The 21,347-nt window shown below is 44.2% G+C and overlaps 1 protein-coding gene across 1 annotated transcript in view; it reads left to right on the top strand.

Moving 5' to 3' along the window:
* Positions 1-21,347, top strand: part of CACHD1 (cache domain containing 1) — a 154,210-nt gene that overhangs the window by 121,164 nt on the left and 11,699 nt on the right. Inside the window, exons 15-23 of the mRNA XM_066597687.1 lie at positions 1,295-1,476; positions 3,942-4,052; positions 5,388-5,510; positions 9,044-9,143; positions 9,232-9,348; positions 9,999-10,159; positions 17,471-17,557; positions 19,663-19,779; positions 20,440-20,591. Coding sequence (XP_066453784.1) covers positions 1,295-1,476; positions 3,942-4,052; positions 5,388-5,510; positions 9,044-9,143; positions 9,232-9,348; positions 9,999-10,159; positions 17,471-17,557; positions 19,663-19,779; positions 20,440-20,591 — 1,150 coding nt within the window. The remainder of the gene's footprint in view (positions 1-1,294; positions 1,477-3,941; positions 4,053-5,387; positions 5,511-9,043; positions 9,144-9,231; positions 9,349-9,998; positions 10,160-17,470; positions 17,558-19,662; positions 19,780-20,439; positions 20,592-21,347) is intronic.

Genomic DNA, 21,347 nt, shown 5'->3' with positions numbered 1-21,347 from the left:
TTACCCAGTTGGATGCCATCAGCAAGCGCCATGGTCATTGGTGCAACCGTGTTGGCATGCTCTATTGACACGATCAGATAAGAACACGACATCAGAAGATTGTCTCAGTAGTGCAGCCTCCAGCTTCACAGCTGTAATCTCTAGTAATCTTATCTCAGCCAAGATCTAAGAAATTAACTTTTTTCATATTTTTAATGTACATTAAAGAGTCTTATTATACACTGGTCACTTTTTTAAAGACACCGGCCTTTTTACGGTTGGAGCTTTTTGGTATAGAAATTACCCCCGTGACCCCGGAGTGCAGCATAAAATCATGTGTCACGTTTTCCATTAATCAGTTTGAGAGTAAATCCACATTAGATAGGAAAATTAAGCTATCTGTGCAACTTCCAGCAAGGCCTGATCATCGTTGCTGGACTAGCCGGGACAAGGATTTCACTGCCAACCTGGGTTTTTTCGCGCAGCCGTGCTGACAGTATACGGTGTGATCAAGGAAAAACATCCAGCAAAAGGGGTTCCTGTGGATGTAAAGAACTCATCGCTGAAAGGGGTCTGGGGGGAATGTTAAGAATTATTCTGACGAACAGGCGCTGCACAGCCATTTGTAGCTGAATACATTGCTGGTGCTACATCTAACGTGTCCAAATGTACAGCTCCTTGTTTCTTGGTACCGATAAGCTTATAACTATATGGAGCGCCATTGTGTCTAAGAGTAACAGAGACTCCAGTGGGCAAAAGAGCACAAAAATTAGGTCACCGAGCAGGGGAAAAACATCATCTGATCAGAAGAATCCTGATTTCTGTTACTCCATGCTGATGGGAGGGTCAGAATTTGGTGCAAGCAGCTTGAATTGATGACCCCTTTCTGTCAGCTGATCAGAACATGTCAGCACCTCCATCTAATTTGTGGCATTTACAAGAAGCTTCCTGTCCGCGGGGGCCAATATTCCTTCGGAACCGTTTTATCATCTAGCAGAATCTAAGCCATGACTAATTGCCGTGATTCTGAAGGCCAAAGAAGGTTCAAAGTGCTGCTAGTTGGGGGTCTCTTAAAAAAAAAAAAAACCACCATTCAGTGCGTTTCTTCTGATTGATCTTCTTTTAAAGTTTCCTTATTTCTTTTACTTTTTCATCTGTATCAAAAGTGACATAAACTTTGTGTCTATTTATGTTTTTTGGTATAAAGAATTTCTACTGTTGGGCTTATCGGTGATCTGCGCAAGCTTTCTGCAGATTAATATCCTTTCATGCCCGTCTTTAAAGCTCCCCCGCTGTGCTTGTCTTTATCTTCCAGTTTTCTGTCAGAAATGAAGTCATGGCTACCAGTCACGTCACCGATGAATGGATGAGACAGATGGACATGAGCAGTCTGAACAGTTACATTGTCCGCCGTTACATAGCAACGCCCAATGGGGTGCTGCGGATATACCCCGGGTCTCTCATGGACAAAGCATTTGATCCCACCAGGAGACAATGGTAAACCCCGGCCCTCATTACTTCTGTCGTGTCTGTCGCAGCAGATACTGCGGTACTGTAATTCATCTTTAAACTTTGCACTGGCCTCTATTATGCCTGTGATGTTCGGAGTTATTTGCAGTCTCTTTTACGGAAAATATTTGCTGATTTCCACGGTAAGCCCAGAAGGTTCTATGCTTAGTGTATCTACTAGATCGTTCAGTCCACACTCCACTGCATTACTAATTATGTGGTGATCGGTGCAGGCGGGTTGACTTACATAGTATGTAAGGCCGAATGAAGACAATGTCCATCTAGTTCAGCCTGTTTATCCTCCTATGTTGTTGATCCAGAGGAAGGCAAAAAATCCCAAGAGGCAGGAGCCAATTAGCCCTTTTGGGGGAAAAATTCCTTCCCGACTCCCTAATGGCAATCAGACTGTTCCCTGGATCAACCCTAATAGTTCCTATCTGCCTGTATGCCTGGTATTACTATTACGGGTATTTACACGGGGCGATTGTAGCGCAATCATCGTGTCTAAATGCACGGCCATCGTGCACTATTCGTTAAAGTTTGCTCTTCCGTCACTTTCAAGCAGTATAAAAATTATCACTTTATCCCTGGCTTCTCGCTGAGCATAAACGCTCCCCGCTCAGCGAGAACCCATGGAGGATCTGCCTGTCTAAACGCTCTGTACGAGCGCTAACAACCTAGTGGTGACGTCAGCGCAGGTGCAGTCGTTTAGCAGACTGTCAGCCCATCTAAATTGGACATTACCCTCCAACCGCACGCACTCCATCTTATCATCCAGCGCAATGGCCTCCAACCACTGGGTCCTTGGCTGTTGCAAAACCACAACTCCCAGCTTGTAGTCAGCGTATGCTGGGAGCTGTGGTTTACAATCACTGCCATCCGTTGTGTGAGTATACATAGATGGGAATGGGTTTGGAATTGTATTGATACACTGGGCATGACTGGCACACCGCTTCAGATGCCACTTGTAGCCCTTCTCCACATCCATAATGAAAGCCTCCTTTCTTTACACTGCAGGCTCTTGAAATGTAGACTGTGTGACGCTCTATGGCTACGTCCTTACAGCATGTACTGTTAGCAAGATTTGCAGATTTTAATGTGGAATCGGTGTGAATTTTAAAGCGACACTCTGGGCCGGGACAAACAAAGATGGCCAAACAGCTTCTCCAACTACCTGGTGCATACTATGCCTTAGTACATTGTAGATAAGTAGTCTAAGACACTACATGCTGCTCACATGGGCTCTTCTGGTCAATCAAAGTAGGGGTAGTGTCTTATTGCCATTTTACACGAGACGTCTTGTCAGACAAATGCCTGACAGGTAGTCCCAGCGATCATCATTCCTATGCCTTTTATCAGGAAGGCACAGGGGATTGTTCCTGCCCGCCCTTCTCCATTAACAATAAACAGGCAGTTGTTCATAAGTAATGCTGCCTGTTTACACGGGCCGATCCATCGTTCCATTTTCTGCATGCAGGAACTGAATGATGAATTAGAAGCAAACACATTTCCATTCGGCGTTCATCCGGGGCATGCATGTATATGAACGATTGTCAGTCAGATTCCCGCTAGATGTGGGTACTGAGTGATTTATCAGCCTAAGTAAAAGGGCCCATTTACACTGAAAGTTGATCGCTCAAAAATTTTGACCAATAATCTTTGCTCAACTCTAAGTAGTCTAATTGGCTACTAAAGAGTTAATGCAGGCGGAGTGGGATACCTCAGCGATCCCTACGAGAACAATAAAACTGTTTTGCGTATGCAAACAGATACATTGTTCTCCGTGCTTTCAGCTGGTGAAAGCACTAAGAAATGCCAGCAGTATACTACCTGAGAGAATCTTATCAGCGCTGCTGGCTGAGATATCAGCCTGCGCCACTGATAGTCATCGCTCATTTCTAGAAAACTAGAAATGAACAATGCACGAAAAGTGAATGATGGACAGGCATTTAGATGCAATGGTTATCACTCAAAAGACTGCCTTTGAGTGAATATCGTTGTGTCTGAATGGGCCTTTACACTATGCTTTAGTATGCATCATTAGTCTACCAGGTAGTCAGAAAGGCTGGTGCCGCCATCTTTTTGGTCCAGGCGCAGATGATTTGCAGAATTTAATATACATTGTTGTTTCTGCACATAATGGGTGAGATTTCTTACCTTTCCATGTACTTGGCCTGTACTATAGTACACTGCAGATTATCCACATGCAATTCTACAGAGGTAAATATGCATCCAGTGCGCCATGCGTGAGCGCACCCTTACATGTAACAGTCCTGTAGGTAACCCGGTGGTTGCTTTGTTGCCCATACAGGGCAAATTTTTTGCTATAAGTAGTCGGATGTTGTTACATTAGCAAAAAGGGGGGTAGATAACGGGCCGCCCTCTCAATTCTCTGTCTAAAATGGTTGTGAACAACAGAATTTATGTACGTTTTTTTTTTTTTTTCTTTTAAGGTATCTTCATGCATTGGCCAATCCAGGACTTATCACGTTTACTGGACCGTACCTGGATGTGGGAGGAGCCGGCTATGTGGTCACCATAAGTCGTACCGTCCAGTCCTCCAAGTAAGTTGATGTATAGGTTGCTCTGTAGAGAAGAGCTTGTTGCAACTGATGAGCAATGAATTTCAGGAACATATAACCTAATTACACTGGAGCTTGATGATGCATCTCCACTATAGAGCATCCATTATCATACATTGCTCTGAACACACCGCAGCATGTAAGGCCGGTGAAACTCGAGAGTATGATGGCTGCATTTTTGCATTCTTAATATGGATGAGTGTTCTGGCCTGGCCGCAGGTATCCCAACTTTAGCTACATTGGACTCCATGATGCTTGGAATTTCAGGGAGGATACCCGCAGTCAGGCCAGATCACTTACCAGTATTACGGACACATTATTGCCGTCTTAAAGGGGATTTCCGGGCATTTGCTATTGATAACCTAACCTCAGGATGGATCATCAGTGGTTGATAGAAGAGGGTCCCTTACTCTCGATCCCCACCAATCAGCTGAACTGCTGGCATTCTGCCAGTGCCGCCAAGTAGGTAGTGTAATAGGAGGCTTCACTTGAAATGATTTCAAATGCATTCTGTTACACTTGTGATTCCAACTTCAATGCAGCCGTCCAACTCAGCTGGACAGAAAGTGGGTCCAGGGATCAGCTGATCGTCGGGAAGCCCTACTGGTGGATCACTACCGATCAGCTGATACTCAGGCCAACTTTCTGTGCAGCTGAGTAACCAGGATTAGAAAAACATTGTCCAGGATTAGAATAACACAGCACCTCCCTTGTCCATCGGGCTGTGTGTGGTATTGCAGCTCCGTTCCATGAATTGAATGGAACCTGAGATGCAATACCAGGCATAACCCATGGTCCAGAGTCGCGCTGTGTTTGGAAGAAAGCAGCCATGTTTTTCTGATCCTGGACAATCGCTTAAATATACATATGTGTCACTGGCCTAAACCAGTGTGTCTGCAGCTAAGCAAATACATCTCCACAACAACTCCTCCCAACATGTACTGATTGCACCCATGTAGCCAATGGAGTATCTCATTCTGGTTGTATCCACAGACCTGCATATATGTACACATGTATAGATACTTTTCACTACAGTCTATACTAGATATACTAATATAGAGGTAATTAACAGTAATTAAAAATGCCAAAGTACAGTAGAGATGACTCTGAATGGAGACTTGGCAACCAGAAAGAGAACCACCATTCTTTACACTGCAGGCTGGATTTGAAAATTGGAAAATGGAGCAATGTAGAAATGTTTGGCTCCCCTTTAAAGTGATGCCCTCAGTCAGTCCTCCAGCATCATGTAGTCTCAACCTGCTGATGACCAGATATGTTTTTTCTGAATGAGTAACTTTTTCATCCTGGATTGTTCAGTTCCCAGGTCTCCTCTGGTTACACCGTCGCTGTAATGGGCATTGACTTTACTCTGCGATACTTTTATAAAGTTCTCATGGAGTTACTTCCTGTATGTAATCAAGATGGTGGCAACAAAATAAGGTAGGATCTCCGAGAGGGTTATCCTTACTAAGTTTGCTGTCAGTATGTAAGTGTGTGCAGTCAGAGATGTACAAAAGCAACGACTGCAGAAATATTTTGTTGTGGTTCTTGCTATTGATATAGATCATTAGTTACATGTCAGGATCAGTAGCGGCGTGGGACTGTGACAGCCAGTTGTCTTAAAGGGGCTGTCGCACTTCTAGCCATTACCAACAGCAAATTGGCAGGAGTCTACCACCTTGGACCTCCCGAGGATCTCCTGTCTTCCCAGGTCAGTGTCTTGTGTACTGCAGGAGGCAGACAGCTCCGTACATTGCACAGTGGGTGGGATTGGTACTGCAGATTGATTTGTACTAAAGTGAATGTAACTCAGTCTGCAGTACCAACCCGGGTCACCACGTCTTTGTGTACGGAGCTGTCTGCGTCCTGCGGCAAAACAGCCCCAGGATAGGTCGGCAACAGAGGTGGGACAACCCCTTTAAAGAAACCTGGTTGTCACTTAAAATGTATAGTTGTTTAAAGGCATATACTAGTTTGAACTAAAAAACTTTTTCATTGTATATATTTCCATAATAGTTTGTTCCTCACTGTTCTCTAGATCTCTGCTTACCGTCATTCTACACTATGCTATCAAAAGTAATTAGACATCTGAGCAAGAATCAAAAGTAGTGTTTAATTCCATATGTTAAACCCTTAGTGACGGAGCTTGTTTGCTTTTTTCCATTTTTGTTTTTTCCTACTCCCTTTTAAAAAATCGTAGCTCCTTTTATTTATCCATCGACGTCGCTGTATGAGGGCTTGTTGTTTTTTGCGGGACGAGTTGTATTTTTCAATGGCACTATTTATTGTACCATATAATTTACTGAAAAACTTTTAAAAAATTCTTAGCGGAGAGAAATGGAAAAAAATGACATTCCACCATCTTTCGGTGCGTCCTGTTTCTACAGCACACAAATTGCAACAAAAACGACCTGATATTTATATTCTATGGGTCAGTACGATTACTACGATACCAAACTTGTATAGTATTTTTTTTGCTGTAGTACTTTTATTTTTTTTTAAAGATATTTAATTTTTTTTCAATTGTTTTCTGCGGTCATTTGTGCGCACAATACCTTTTTTATTATTTCGTTGACGTAGTTGAGCAAGGGCTCATTTTTTGCGGGATGTCCTGTAGTTTCCGATAGTATCAATTTGGAATACATACGACTTTTTGATCGCTTTTTATTGCGTTTTTTCTGGGAGACGGGGTAACTAAAAAAGTGTATTTCTGGCGTTCTTTATATTTTTTTTCAGACGACGTTCACCGTGCGGGAAAAATAATGCACTACTTTGATAGATCGGACTTTTACGGACGTGGCGATACCAAATACATATTTTCATTTTATGATTTTGATTTTTTAATAATGGATATGGCAAAAGGGGGGTGATTTAAACTTTTATAACTTTTTTTTTTTTTTTTTTTTTTTACAATTAAAAAAAACTTTGATTTATTTTTTTTACATTACTTTCAAGTCTCCCTGGGGACTTGTGATGCTTTGATCGCTCCATCACAAACATGTGATGCTTTGATCGCTCCTGCAGTATGACGTAATGCTATAGCATTACGTCATACTGCTTTTTTACAGGCAGTCTTTCAAGCCACCCTGTGTGGATGGCTTGATAGGCAGTCTGCTAAGGCAGCCCTGGGGCCATTCATTAGGCCCCCGGCTGCCATGACACCTGCACGGATCCCCCGATCTCACCGCGGTGGGGGGGGCCGTGCGGGACCCCCGAACGCTGTTCGGGGGATTTAAATGCCGCTGTCAGAATTGACAGCGGCATTTAAAGGGTTAATAGCCGCGAACGGCCGAGCGCAGCTATTGCCCGCGGGTGTCAGCTGTAATAAGCAGCTGGTGCCTGCGCTGTATGGATGGAGATAGCGCCGCTACCTCCCTCCATACACGTCCTGCAACAGCAGGACGTAGTTTTACGATAGGGCCGTCACTAAGGGGTTAATACTTAGTGAAGTCTCTTTTGACCGTAATGATATTGGATACTTTTTACTAATGTCTGATACACTTGGGCTTGTATTTCCCTCCACTCATCCTGCAAACATCTGGCAAGTTCTCTCAAAGAAGATTGACGCTGTTCATATTTCCTGACCCGACATTCCAGTTTATCCCTGAGATGTTCAGTAGGTTCAGGTCAGAACTCTATACAGCCAGTCCAATCATGGAATATCCATAACCATTCCCAGAGTATTACCACATTGTCTGCAGCACAATATTGTCTAGAACGTCAGGGTACACCTCCGTGTTCATGGTTCTTGTCACTGCAACCAACGGACTGAGACCATACCACGTAAAACATCCCCAGACCATAACAGAACCTCTGTCGTACATGATGGGAGCCCAACACACTCAGACAAAAGGTGTTCCCCAGGTGTCCTCCACACCCAAGTACCACTATCTGATGTGAAGGTGGAGTAACACGATTCATCACTCCATAGAACGTTCTTCTATTTCCCAACTGACCAATAATGACACTCATTACTTGTAGACGGGCCGATGCATCTTTGATATTTGCAGGATGAATGGGGGGAAATACCAGCTGAAGTGTATCAGATGTTAGCAGACAGTATGCCGCAGAGAGTATTCAATGTCATTAGGGCCAAAGGAGCCCCACTGAGTATTACATGTAGTGTTAAACTATTTTTCATACTTGTTCAGGTGTCCAGTTGCTCTTGGTAGGATAGTGTGTATATAAGGCTGGATTTTGTGCGGAATTTCTGTGCAGCAAATCTGCCCACGGCTCCTAATCCCGGGATTAGCCATCCATGTGGACGAGATTGTGCAAAAATCTCGTCCACATGGGGGGGGCAGTCCGTCGCGGCGGAACCGGCGTTGTGGAGTAGAATGGACAGCCACAGCATGTCAGTTCTTTATCTTTTTTTTGGTTGCGGCCTCACTCCTCTCTATGAGGAAAGTAAGCTGCCACGGAATGCCGGCGGCCAAACCGCTCCAAAACCAACGACGAAGTGCCGCAGGTTTTGAAGCTGCGTCTCTCCCGCGGAAATCCTGTGGCTTTTCGGTGCGGCCAAGCTGCGAGATGTCCGTCCCGTGGGAACCCTGCCTAAACCTTTGTTTACATCCAATGACTGAAAACCTGTCTTATTCACAGCACAAAGGTATACGTATGAATTAGATGGGTTTGGAGCCACTGTTTATTAATAAGAATGTTCTCCTTCACTGGCAGCAAGCAGAGCTCTTAAAAACAGTGAGGAATTAAAGCACAAAGTAAATTTACAAAATTGCAGATCTTTTTTTTCTTTCTTCCGGATTCTTATTGGGATTCACACGTATAATCCTGTTATCCAGCTGCTTAGTGATATTCAGCGCGTTTGACCTTCATGTCCTTGCATTCTATATTTTTGCATTCCCCGGGCTCAGTCACTCATGCGTGGGATGTTATTAGTAAACCTGAGCTGATCTGCACTGAATTCTTTCTCGCCCATCTTCCCCCATTCTGACTGGTTGCTGTGGCTTTGATAGGTGCTTCATCATGGAGGATAGAGGTTACCTGGTGGCGCATCCAACGCTGATTGACCCAAAAGGCCACGCGCCCGTGGAGCAGCAGCACATCACTCATAAGGTACCGCTGCTCCCCACTACCTCCTCCTCTTTAGGGTGCAATCATCTGATAATTAAGAGCTCCCCATTTTTTTCTCTCTCCTATCCAGGAACCTCTGGTTGCCAACGACATCCTCAATCACCCCAATTTCGTCAAGAAGAATCTCTGCAACAGCTTCAGTGACAGAACCGTGCAGAGGTTCTACAAGTTTAATACGAGCCTCGTGGTGAGTTGTCCTTGGCAGGCAGGAAGCGTTTGATTTAAGATATGGACTTTGCAAGATAATGAGCGTCTGTGCCTCATTATCGAGATGTACTGTACCCAACAAAGGCTTTATGTCTCCTGACCTACTTTTTTCCCACCCTAAAATCTTCAGACAATGCTCACGTCTCCTTTACCAAAAGGATTCGGAAATGTGTCAGGAGCTATAGAGAATTCAGATCAATGTAAAAATCACGTTCGGTGGTGTATTCGCTGCAGAGGCAGATCATGCAACTTCTATGGGGCCCATGGTAAGAAGGGGCCCCTTCACTGAGACATAGTATTATTCTGCAACTTGCACTAGGAGGAGCTCCAGTGCATTTATATTTTTTACCACTTCCATTGAGTATAAATTCACATGCACTGTGCGCCACCTAGTGGTGGCTGCAGGCAGCTAGTTTTATCCTGTACTGTGCTTTTAGAGTGTTTTATTAATGAATTAGAGAGTAGTAGTTTTGATCAGTGGGGATCCGGGTGCTTACACACCAATCGGTGAAATAAAGGGGCTGCAGCACTCACTACCGGCAGCGTTTTACGTCTTATTCCAAAGGGAGAGATTCAGTACTAATGCAGTTTACTGATGCAACCCATTTATATTGCTTTATTTTTCTGCAGGGGGATCTGACCAATCTGGTGCACGGCAGCCATTGCTCAAAATACCGTCTGACAAGGATCCCCGGCACCAATGCTTTTGTGGGGATTGTGAATGAGACCTGCGATTCTCTGGCCTTCTGTGCTTGCAGCATGGTTGATAGATTGTGCCTGAACTGTCACAGGTAGGACATGGCAAGAACACGTTAGTCTACAGCAAGTCTGAGGGACAGTCGTGTCCATAAAGAGTTCTTTCAGTGTGACGTAAATGAAGTTTAATCCTAATAGGAATAAAAGTTGCGCGGTTTTCAATTTCTTAATGCTTTCAAGATCTCAGCTTGCTTTCAGTGAAAGGGGACCGTCTTGTTTTCATCCAGAGGTTGAGGACCTTTACACAGCTAAGGACTCGTTCACACCAGCAGTTTGCAGCGCAATGCAACACAAATGAGTTTTGGCAAAAAGCTGTTCTCACAGGACAGATTTTTTTTCTGCACAGCCGCAGTGCGGAAATGCAACTGCAGCACGGTTTTTAAAGACGCAACATGTCCATTCTTCTGTCTTTTCCGCAGCGCTTTTTTGTCCATAGACCTCTATGGCTGCACCAAAATACGCTGCAAAAAGTAAAAAAGCGCTGCGGGAAAAAACGCTTGCGGATTTCTCCACAAGAAAATCCGCAGACCAAAATTAACCTTTGAAGCGGTTTTGCCGCAGAAGCAGTTCTTCTGCGGCGAAACCGCAGCAAATACGCCCTGTGTGAACCCAGCCTAAAAAGGAGAAACCTAACGGAACAGAAGCAAAATTGAAAGCTTTTTGTTTTTCTGTTTTTGATTTTTGTTTAACCCCTTAAGTTGTCCCGCGAAAGCAAGTGGGGTTATACACTTCTGTATGGCCATATTAATGCACTTTGTAATATACATGGTGCATTAAATATGAGCCATACAGAAGTTATTCACTTACCTGTTCCGTTGCTAGCGTCCTCGTCTCCATGGTGCCGTCTAATTTCAGCGTCTAATCTCCCGATTAGACGCGCTTGCGCAGTCCGGTCTTCTCCCTTCTGAATGGGGCCGCTCGTGCTGGAGAGCTGCTCCTCGTAGCTCCGCCCTGTCACGTGTGCCGATTCCAGCCAATCAGGAGGCTGGAATCGGCAATGGAACACACAGAGCCCACGATGCACCATGGGAGAAGACCTGCGGTCCACCGTGGGTGAAGATCCAGGAGGCCATCTTCGCAAGGTAAGTAAGAAGTCACCGGAGCGCGGGGATTCGGGTAAGTACTATCCGTTTTGTTTTTTTTTAACCCCTGCATCGGGTTTGTCTTGCGCCGAACGGGGGGGGGGGGGGCTATTGAGAAAAAAAAAACCCAGTTTCGGCGCGGGACAACCCCTTTAAGGACTAAGCGATGTAAATTTACGGCGCTTGGTCCTGGGCTTTAGTCCCGCCCGATTGCAGAAATACGACGTGGGATTAAAGCCTCTGCTGCAGTCAAGCAGGAGCAGGTCACAGCTGAGAACTCAAAGAAGAGAGATGCGGTTTTTAACCAATTCTGCCTTCTCCTTTCCTGGGTACATAGCGCTCAATGAGTAGAAGTGTTTCTACAGGAGTCGGGGGTCACGTGATTCCCTGGCACAACAGAGCTGCAAGGTCCTAGTAGACCCTGATCAGCTGTGCCAGTGACTATTGTCACTACAGGGGATATTTTCCCCTGTAACTGGAACTCCTATGGATGCCCCAGCTACAGTGGAAACCTATGTAATGAAAGACATCATGTGAATGTCCCCCAGAGGTCTTATATGACGTTTTATGAGACATTGATGGTAAAAAAAATAGTTACAAAAATAAGGAAAGAAAAAGTTATAGAATAAAATAAAAAAATATACATAAAAAAGAAAATGACCCAAAGCCGACGCCAACCCAAACCGTTGCCGTATACGCCCTGTAATCCGAAACCATACATACTATATATCTAAAAGTCAAACAAAATAAGGAACCCAACAACAGGTCATGCTTTAAAGGGGTTGTCCCGCGCCGAAACGGGTTTTTTTTTTTTTCAACCCCCCCCCCCGTTCGGCGCGAGACAACCCCGATGCAGGGAGGTAAAGAAAGCTCACCGGAGCGCTTACCTGAATCCCCGCGCTCCGGTGACTTCTCTACTCACCGCTGAAGATGGCCTCTTCCTCCGTGGACCGCAGGGCTTCTGTGCGGTCCACTGCCGATTCCAGCCTCCTGATTGGCTGGAATCGGCACGTGACGGGGCGGAGCTACACGGAGCTACACGGAGCCCCATAGAAGACTGCAGAAGACCCGGACTGCGCAAGCGCGGCTAATTTGGCCATCGGAGGGCGAAAATTAGTCGGCACCATGGAGACGAGGACGCCAGCAACGGAACAGGTAAGTATAAAACTTTTTATAACTTCTGCATGGCTCATAATTAATGCACAATGTACATTACAAAGTGCATTATTATGGCCATGCAGAAGTGTACAGACCCACTTGCTGCCTCGGGACAACCCCTTTAAGGATTTCCTCAGTGTTGCACAGGTGATGTAATTATTGTCCGTGTCTCGGCTATTACCACAGGTGTTCTCTCTATAGGATATCCTGAAAACATGACCTGTTGGGGAGTGCTGAGAACTGGAGTTGAGAAACACTGAGTTAAACCACCACAGGGGTAAAATCCCTAAGGCCTCATGTCCACTAGGAAATTCGGGCCCATGTGGATTCTCCATGTAGAATCCTGCAGTGGGTCTCTCCTTTCCTACAGACATGAGGCCTGAAAATAAGATTTACTCACCTGTCCGGATAATGCGAATCTCCCCCCCCCCCCCCCCCCCCCCCTTTCCGTCGCAGCTGGATCCTCTTTCTTCGGCCCGGCGGATGTGCTCTGCGCGGCGGCACATGCGCCGCGCACTCTTTTTTTTTTTTTTGGAACTCCTGCTCTCCCACGGCAGAGCAGAAATTCAGCTGCGGGTGCACCGTGGATACGGACGGCCTCCATAGGCTTGAACGGAAGCCTGCGGGAGCCGTCCGTGTGGGGAAACCTGCAGAAAATGAAGCATGCTGCGGGTGATTATTCGCACGTGCGATCCGCTCGGCAGGTTAAAAGGACATCCGCAGTTATTTACTTACCTGCGGGTGTCCAATGCATCCCTAGGGGCGCGGATCACACGTGCGGGACACCCGTGCGGATTTGCTAAATCCAATTACCTAGTGGACATGAGGCCTAAAAAGTGCTGGTCCTTAAGGTACAAAACAGCCTGGTCCTTAAGGGGTTTAAAAAAAATTTGAAATCCATGGAATATAAACAGAACCATTTAAAGGCAGTTTCACATCTGTGTCGGAACCTCCGGCCGGAGTTTCCATTGCAGATCTGGCTGCAAATACTGGAAGAAAAAGTGCGGCATGCAGCACTTTTTCTTCCATTCCAAAACCGAGTTGACCCCATTAAAGTCAAAGGAGTCCGCCCTGCGCTGTTCGGTTCCTCCAAAGACTGAACCGTTCAGCCGCGACGATTCCGTTTGGGGAGCAGGAAAGGAGAACAGGAAAACGGAACCCCGAGCGCTGGTGTGAAACCAAACTATCTGTTTTAATTCTCTCTCTCTGCTCCAAAAAAAAAAAAAAGACAGAGACCAAGCCTGAACGCTGGTGTGAACAAGCCGCTATTCACAGATGAGGATTTGTTACAATTGTATCCAGTCTAGATAATACTATGTGAGCTGAACACATCAGCAGCACGAATCATCTCCCTGATAGTTTGCTACAATGTATCAGTGCAGGTAACCTGTATCACCCTTAGGTATTGTTCAGCTGTGAAATGTATCCGTTATGTCCAGGATTTTCAGTTCCTGGATGTAAAAAAGTTCTGATTCACCGATGGCTGAATGTTCTCATTCATTGAGCCGCGAATAGCAGTAAAATTATTTTACAAAATTTTTTTATATACGGTTTTAATATTTGGCTAATAATAATATACTTGCAAAAAGTGCTCAAACCGGGTAAAGTAGCCGATCGTAATCTTGTAAATTAGACCTATATCCTTAGGGTAAATTCATACATGGCAGGAAAAGAGAGCAAAACTGTATGGCAATGCCTGTGGATTCTGCAGCGGCTTCAGTGCGGTGTTCTCTGCTGCACTGTTATAATCAGGGGGGTTTTATACCTGATTTTGGTGCAAACGTGACTTGGTTAAAAGTAATAAATTTTATTAGGTTTTATCTAAAAAAACACGATTGGGCACAACAAAGGACACAACACAAAATCTAAGTTGTAATGGAAAAGCGTTAGCCCACCAAATGGTGAATAGAAGAATGATTGGTGGGTTTCAAAATTACAACTTGGTATTATTTCTGATACTCCGTATTTCTTAATGTCGCACATCACTTAGGAATACAGTCTACATGGGGGCTGTTCATGGATTTCCCAAAAACCGGAACCCCAATTAGATATCTGTAGTTTTATTAATATAATGACAGAATTCGACCAGAGATACTCAGGCTGCGGAGAGGTGATATTCAACCTGAGGAAGTGAATATCTCTGTCAAAATTACTGCCTAGTGGGCTGAAAAGTTTTTAACAGCTCAAAAGGACAGTATGTCAAGGAAATTGATTTTAGTCAATTTTTATTCCTTATGACCAGTACTCCTACTCATGGCGACAATGTTTGAGCAGAAACTTTCAGATTGCAAGAAAGTGATATTCAACCTAAGAAGATAGTTATCTCTGTCAGAGCTTGTTGCCTAGTGAGCTGAGACTTGTGAACGGCTCAAAAGGACAGTGTGTCAGAGATTTTAATTTTGTCAATGTTTTTTACTCATTATAAACAGTACTCCCACTCTACGCGTTTCACCACTGAGTGTACGTGGATCCTCAGGAGACTTAGTACTTAGAGAGTAATAATAACAATAATGTTTACAGAGTTATGATGGTAAACAATTAGGGTATCACTCCATAGTTAGAGTATCACTAAAATATTTAATCCTCAATCAGGAAATGAGCTCTTAGCGTTCAATTTGAGCTAGTAGGGTTTAACCTCGGTGAGGGGATAGATAAAGATTGTAGGTACGAGGTTCATTTCTTTCAAATGTTAAACCCTTCTTCTCTATCAATCCTACTTTCGATAGTCCCATGCCAGATGTAATGGTCAATAGGATCTCCTTACAATGAGAGTAGGGATAAAGAGTACTACATGCATGAGATTACTGGGTTTGGAATTTTGGTCTGGAGGTAATAACTCTAACAGATCCAAATCCCCTATAATTGAGTGAAGGAGGTTTCAAGTCCTAAAGTCCTTAACTACTCATGCAAATACAAGCAATGAGGCCGTTAGCATAGCAGGACAAGGAGTCAATCCTCCCTAGGTACAGAAGAGTATTTTTCCCTACACCCTCCTTTCTTTTTTCCTATCTTTTTTCCCCCTTTTCCTCTCTCCCAGTAAGCTCAAAGTTACTGCATGGAGTAGCCTACCATCAAGGCGATGGGAACTAACCTATGTCATGCTCTGACCTCTTGAGCACTCTATCTTTCTGTAGGGATTGCTGTCCATGCAGTAACTTTGAGCTTACTGGGAGAGAGGAAAAGGGGGAAAAAAGATAGGAAAAAAGAAAGGAGGGTGTAGGGAAAAATACTCTTCTGTACCTAGGGAGGATTGACTCCTTGTCCTGCTATGCTAACGGCCTCATTGCTTGTATTTGCATGAGTAGTTAAGGACTTTAGGACTTGAAACCTCCTTCACTCAATTATAGGGGATTTGGATCTGTTAGAGTTATTACCTCCAGACCAAAATTCCAAACCCAGTAATCTCATGCATGTAGTACTCTTTATCCCTACTCTCATTGTAAGGAGATCCTATTGACCATTACATCTGGCATGGGACTATCGAAAGTAGGATTGATAGAGAAGAAGGGTTTAACATTTGAAAGAAATGAACCTCGTACTTACAATCTTTATCTATCCCCTCACCGAGGTTAAACCCTACTAGCTCAAATTGAACGCTAAGAGCTCATTTCCTGATTGAGGATTAAATATTTTAGTGATACTCTAACTATGGAGTGATACCCTAATTGTTTACCATCATAACTCTGTAAACATTATTGTTATTATTACTCTCTAAGTACTAAGTCTCCTGAGGATCCACGTACACTCAGTGGTGAAACGCGTAGAGTGGGAGTACTGTTTATAATGAGTAAAAAACATTGACAAAATTAAAATCTCTGACACACTGTCCTTTTGAGCCGTTCACAAGTCTCAGCTCACTAGGCAACAAGCTCTGACAGAGATAACTATCTTCTTAGGTTGAATATCACTTTCTTGCAATCTGAAAGTTTCTGCTCAAATATTGTCGCCATGAGTAGGAGTACTGGTCATAAGGAATAAAAATTGACTAAAATCAATTTCCTTGACATACTGTCCTTTTGAGCTGTTAAAAACTTTTCAGCCCACTAGGCAGTAATTTTGACAGAGATATTCACTTCCTCAGGTTGAATATCACCTCTCCGCAGCCTGAGTATCTCTGGTCGAATTCTGTCATTATATTAATAAAACTACAGATATCTAATTGGGGTTCCGGTTTTTGGGAAATCCATGAACAGCCCCCATGTAGACTGTATTCCTAAGTGATGTGCGACATTAAGAAATACGGAGTATCAGAAATAATACCAAGTTGTAATTTTGAAACCCACCAATCATTCTTCTATTCACCATTTGGTGGGCTAACGCTTTTCCATTACAACTTAGATTTTGTGTTGTGTCCTTTGTTGTGCCCAATCGTGTTTTTTTAGATAAAACCTAATAAAATTTATTACTTTTAACCAAGTCACGTCTGTGAATAGGGCTTTTTCAAACTTTCAGTCGACTTGTGCTGCCCTCTCTGTGAATATGATTTTGGTGCAAAGTTAATTTAGCTGCTGTGACTGTTAAAGCGAATCTGTCATCACCTTTCAGTCCCATAAACTGTTATGTGGCTTGAAGGTGAGGGACTGTGAGTCCGGGGAGCTGTGTTTAATACTCATGGGGTGCCCTGTTCCTGCGCTGTGTCCCTGTGAAGTTGGCGTGCGCACACAACATGGCTCTCTTCAGCCGGCTATGTGTGTGCGCTCACATTCATATCTATGGGAAAGTGCACACACACAGGCAGCTGAAAAGGCGAACTGTATGGGCTCCAAATTCGTGAGGAGATGGCGCTGGAACGGAACGCCCATCGAGTATGAAACACAGGTCGCTGGATTCATTTTCCCTCAACTTTTGAGCCCCTTGTGTAATTTATGGGGCTCAAAGGTGGTAACAGGTTCCCTTTTAATAAGCATCAGAACTAATAAACTGGTTATCTGCAGTAAGGGTGTATTTACATGTATCAGTTTTGTCACATAGCCTTACCCCATGACAATCCTGCTACCCCACTGGTATGTGTGACTATATGCACATCCACACAGACAATATTCTATAGCTTGCTGAAGTTACAATAGAAGCTGATCGTCATCCTCAATGTTATCTTATGTCTGTTAGGATGGAGCAGAATGAATGTGAATGCCCCTGTGAGTGCCCCCTGGAGGTCAACGAGTGTACCGGCAATCTGACAAATGCGGAAAGCAGGCAAGTACACCTGTAACTAGGTAATCCACTAATCTTTATACAGTCACCTTGTTAAACCGGCATTCAGATGGTGTTTGGAGCCCCTTTTGAGGCTTTTGTCCCAGACCTCCATCTGGATGGCATAAAAATATCCAGATGGAGGCCTAAGCCTATGTTCACACGGGACGGATACGCTGCGGAATTTCCGCAGGGCAGTTGATAAACTATCCTGAAATCCACAAGTTATAAAGTTGCTGGTTGTTGCAGATTTTTGGGAGTTTTTCTAGGCTAATGGTGTGTTCTTTTTTCGGTGTGGATTTTAGTGCGATTATCCTACTTTTTTTTTTTATTTCCATTTACTTAAGCTTTGGTTTCTGTTTTAAATGTTTGTTAGATTCAGACATTTTGGCCAAACAAAATAGTGTAGTCCACTTGCGCTGTTCTGTCTGGCCAGAATCAGAACAGAAACCTGCTAAAACAGACACCAAAGCTTGCAGTATGTATGGACGCTGTTCTTGGTCATCTAGACGGAGGCCTGGAACAGAACCCCTAAACAGGCTTCTAACTGTAAGCGAATGTATCCCTACAGATAGAGCAGCCGTGTTTTGCTCCGTACAGAACCCTAGTGACGCCATTAATGAGGATTCTCTATTTGGGCTATTAAAAATTGCTCATCACCAGCAGGTGGCAGATTCCACATTTTAGTTTTGGGCTACCCGCCAATACAAGCAGAGCGCTGTTGATTGCTGATTAGTACTTTGGGAGAAATTTACTCAGCGCAGTATTTCCGATACCGAACTTAATGTAATTTTCCCAGCACACTCCTCACATCCCTGACTCTGGGCTTTCTCAGAAATTTACACCAGGCAATTAACCGCTACCCACCACATGACATAGGTTTTTGCCCTGGCTGTGAAGTACTTAACGCAAATGGACAAAAATTTACATCCTGTATTTAAAGTTGCGCCACGGTAACTATTGCGGTAACTCTGTAGTAATGGCTGCTGAAATTGTCTCCAGACAATCAAAACAATCCTGCCGCAGAAAAGCCCCCTTAAGTCACTGCTTGGGCAAATTCTCAGAAGGGGTGAGAGAAGAGCTCTATGCAGCGACACCGTATTGTGTATTAAGTATAAGGACAAAAGGGATGTCCTTCTATTGAGCACAATACACGGCCCTAGCAGCGCCGTCTGCCCAGTACGAGGTACTAAATAACATTTTGAATGTTTTTAAGGAATGTAGTTTTTAAAATGGGGTGATTCATGGGGGTTTATATATATATATACACATACATGAAAAAACGTCAGTCGCGTCAATAGGTAAAAGCATTCAAAAGTTATTACTACATAAAGTGACAGATGTCAGATTTGAAAAGTAAGGCTGTGTCCTGAATGGGTTAACCCTTCCCAAACCAACTTTTCAATTTTTTTTCTGGGGCATATTCTTTCTGCCAATTAAACAACCGGCGCTACCTGCTGGCTAAAGCCAGTACTGCAGGAGGTAACAGGTCAGATAGGCTCCAACAGCACAGCAGTCAGTTAGAAAACCCTGTCGTACGCCTTCTGACCTCGGAGCTGTAAAAGCTAAATCGTAATGTCATAAGGCGTCCGACATCGGATTGGAAACTGTTAAACAATTGACGGTTTGCTGCAGAGAACCGCTACATGTAAGGGCGCCATTATAGATGTTGGATTTCCTTTTGCTGCTAAATACCAGGGCTAGACTTCTCCTCAGAGGAAGCCTCTAGTATAACAACGGTGGTCCAACTACAGTGGGAGCCATGATGTTTAGTAACGGACTGCCCAAATTGGAGCCAATGACTTAACGCTGTAGTGTAAAACTTTTTGGTGCACCCTTTAGGTTTTAGTAATGATTTTATGACCCGGCTGTGTAGTAATATCCGCATCGGTTATGAAGCAATTATCAGAAGCCATGTGCTGGAGGGTGGGTGTTGTGAGCCCAGGGTAGCCTAGTCCATCACTGCTCACTATCTACTGCAGAATTGGGTAGATCGGGGTTATGATTTTTCATAGACTGGTGGATACTTGGTGTATGGAGAATTGCAATGACTATAAAGCATGCAGTGTTTTTTTTTCATCACGTGCAATTTTTGCTCCACCCTTCAGGAACCCGAGCTGCGAGGTCCATCAGGAGCCAATGACGTTCACGGTACTTGATCCAAACCTCCAGGATTCCCTTTCACAGTGTGTCAATACTGGATGTTCTCAGAGGATGGAGAGCGGGTACGATCGTTTTTACCCTTACATGTTAAAATGCTCAAATAAATTGAAGGGAACGCTTAAAGAGCTTTTCCAGGCAAAAGCTATTGATTACCTATCCACAGGTCATCAATAGTTAATCGCCAAGGGCCTGCAACACAGGCTCCCCAGCGATGAGCTGATCACCTGGCCTGCTGTCAATGCAGTGGGCTCGGCGGTGCATCATAAGAGACGGATCAAGAAGCGCCATGGCTGGCTTCTCTCCCTTTGAAATCAATAAGAGCTGAAGTGGCTATTACACTTCTGGCACTTCCGCCTCCGACACAATGAATGCAGTGGTTGGGAGGACGGAAATATCAGAGCACCCTGTACTGGACTGTTTCCGTAACTCCCGTAGAATTCAATGATTGTTACAGAAGCTACATATCCTAATTTATAAGCTGTGGAAACAGAGTGGCTCGCTGTGCTGCGCTGTTTGCATAATTCCCATTGACTTCTATGAGAGTTACAGATATTGCATAGCTCAGACCCCTTTAAAACTAAAACGCTTTATTTATTAAAAAGAAAAACTTTAGACCCCTTCTATAATGAGGGTCTTTCAGAGAGAGATAATCCACTCTACCCATTGGTTGAACAACTTATTTTCTTGATGGTTAAACTGATGTCCCGCTCTCTCTTCTGCAGTTATTGCTTTGGGGTACTAGACTGTGAGTGGTGCATGGTGGACAGCGATGGGAAGACGCACTTAGACCGCCCGTACTGCGCTCTCCAAAAGGAATGTTTTGGTGGCATTGTTGGAGCCAAGAGCCCTTACGCTGATGATTTGGGATCTATCGGTAAGCTGTGCACTTGTAATTTACTGTTGTAATGTCATCTCATGCAGTACCTATCAAGAGGGGTGAATATCGAGACTTTTGCAAAACTTTAGACACCCTTTTTGACATTCTTTCTTTAAATTACTTGTTTTGTTGATCTTAATAGGAACACATTTAGACATTTCTGTGCCTCTACTGCTGATTTTTGGAGTGTATTCTAATTAAGATAATGAAACCTTAATTTTAGCATGTGCAAACGTTTTGCCTCTTTATGTTTAATCAAACCCCATTTGGCAGAAATCACAACCTCCAGGCACTCATATAGCCGGTTATTCTTGCTTTAGTGCTGCACTAGAAGCATTCTAGAAAGGAATCTTAGTCTTTGGTTGTCTTGCATGCAAAGTTCGTTTCAGATCGGCCCTCGGGTTATTCTTAAAGGGGTTGTCTCGCGAAATCAAGTGGGGTTATACACTTCTGTATGGCCATATTAATGCACTTTGTAATATACATCGTGCATTAAATATGAGCCATACAGAAGTTATTCACTTACCTGCTCCGTTGCTAGCGTGGTTCCGTATAATTTCGGTGTCTTCTTGCTTTTTTAGACGCGCTTGCGCAGATCCGTCTTCTCCCTTCGGCTCCGCTCGGCAGCATCGGCGTTTTGGCTCCGCCCCCTTGTAGCGTCATCGCGTAGCTCCGCCCCATGACGTGTGCCGGTTCCAGCCTCCTGATTAGCTGGAATCGGCACGTGACGGGGGCGGAGCTACGCGATGACGC

Source organism: Eleutherodactylus coqui, chromosome 3, assembly GCF_035609145.1.
Source record: "Eleutherodactylus coqui strain aEleCoq1 chromosome 3, aEleCoq1.hap1, whole genome shotgun sequence".
Lineage (NCBI taxonomy): Eukaryota > Metazoa > Chordata > Amphibia > Anura > Eleutherodactylidae > Eleutherodactylus > Eleutherodactylus coqui.
The sequence above is the reverse complement of the archived record's forward strand: the minus strand, read 5'-3'. Positions and strand labels throughout refer to the sequence as shown.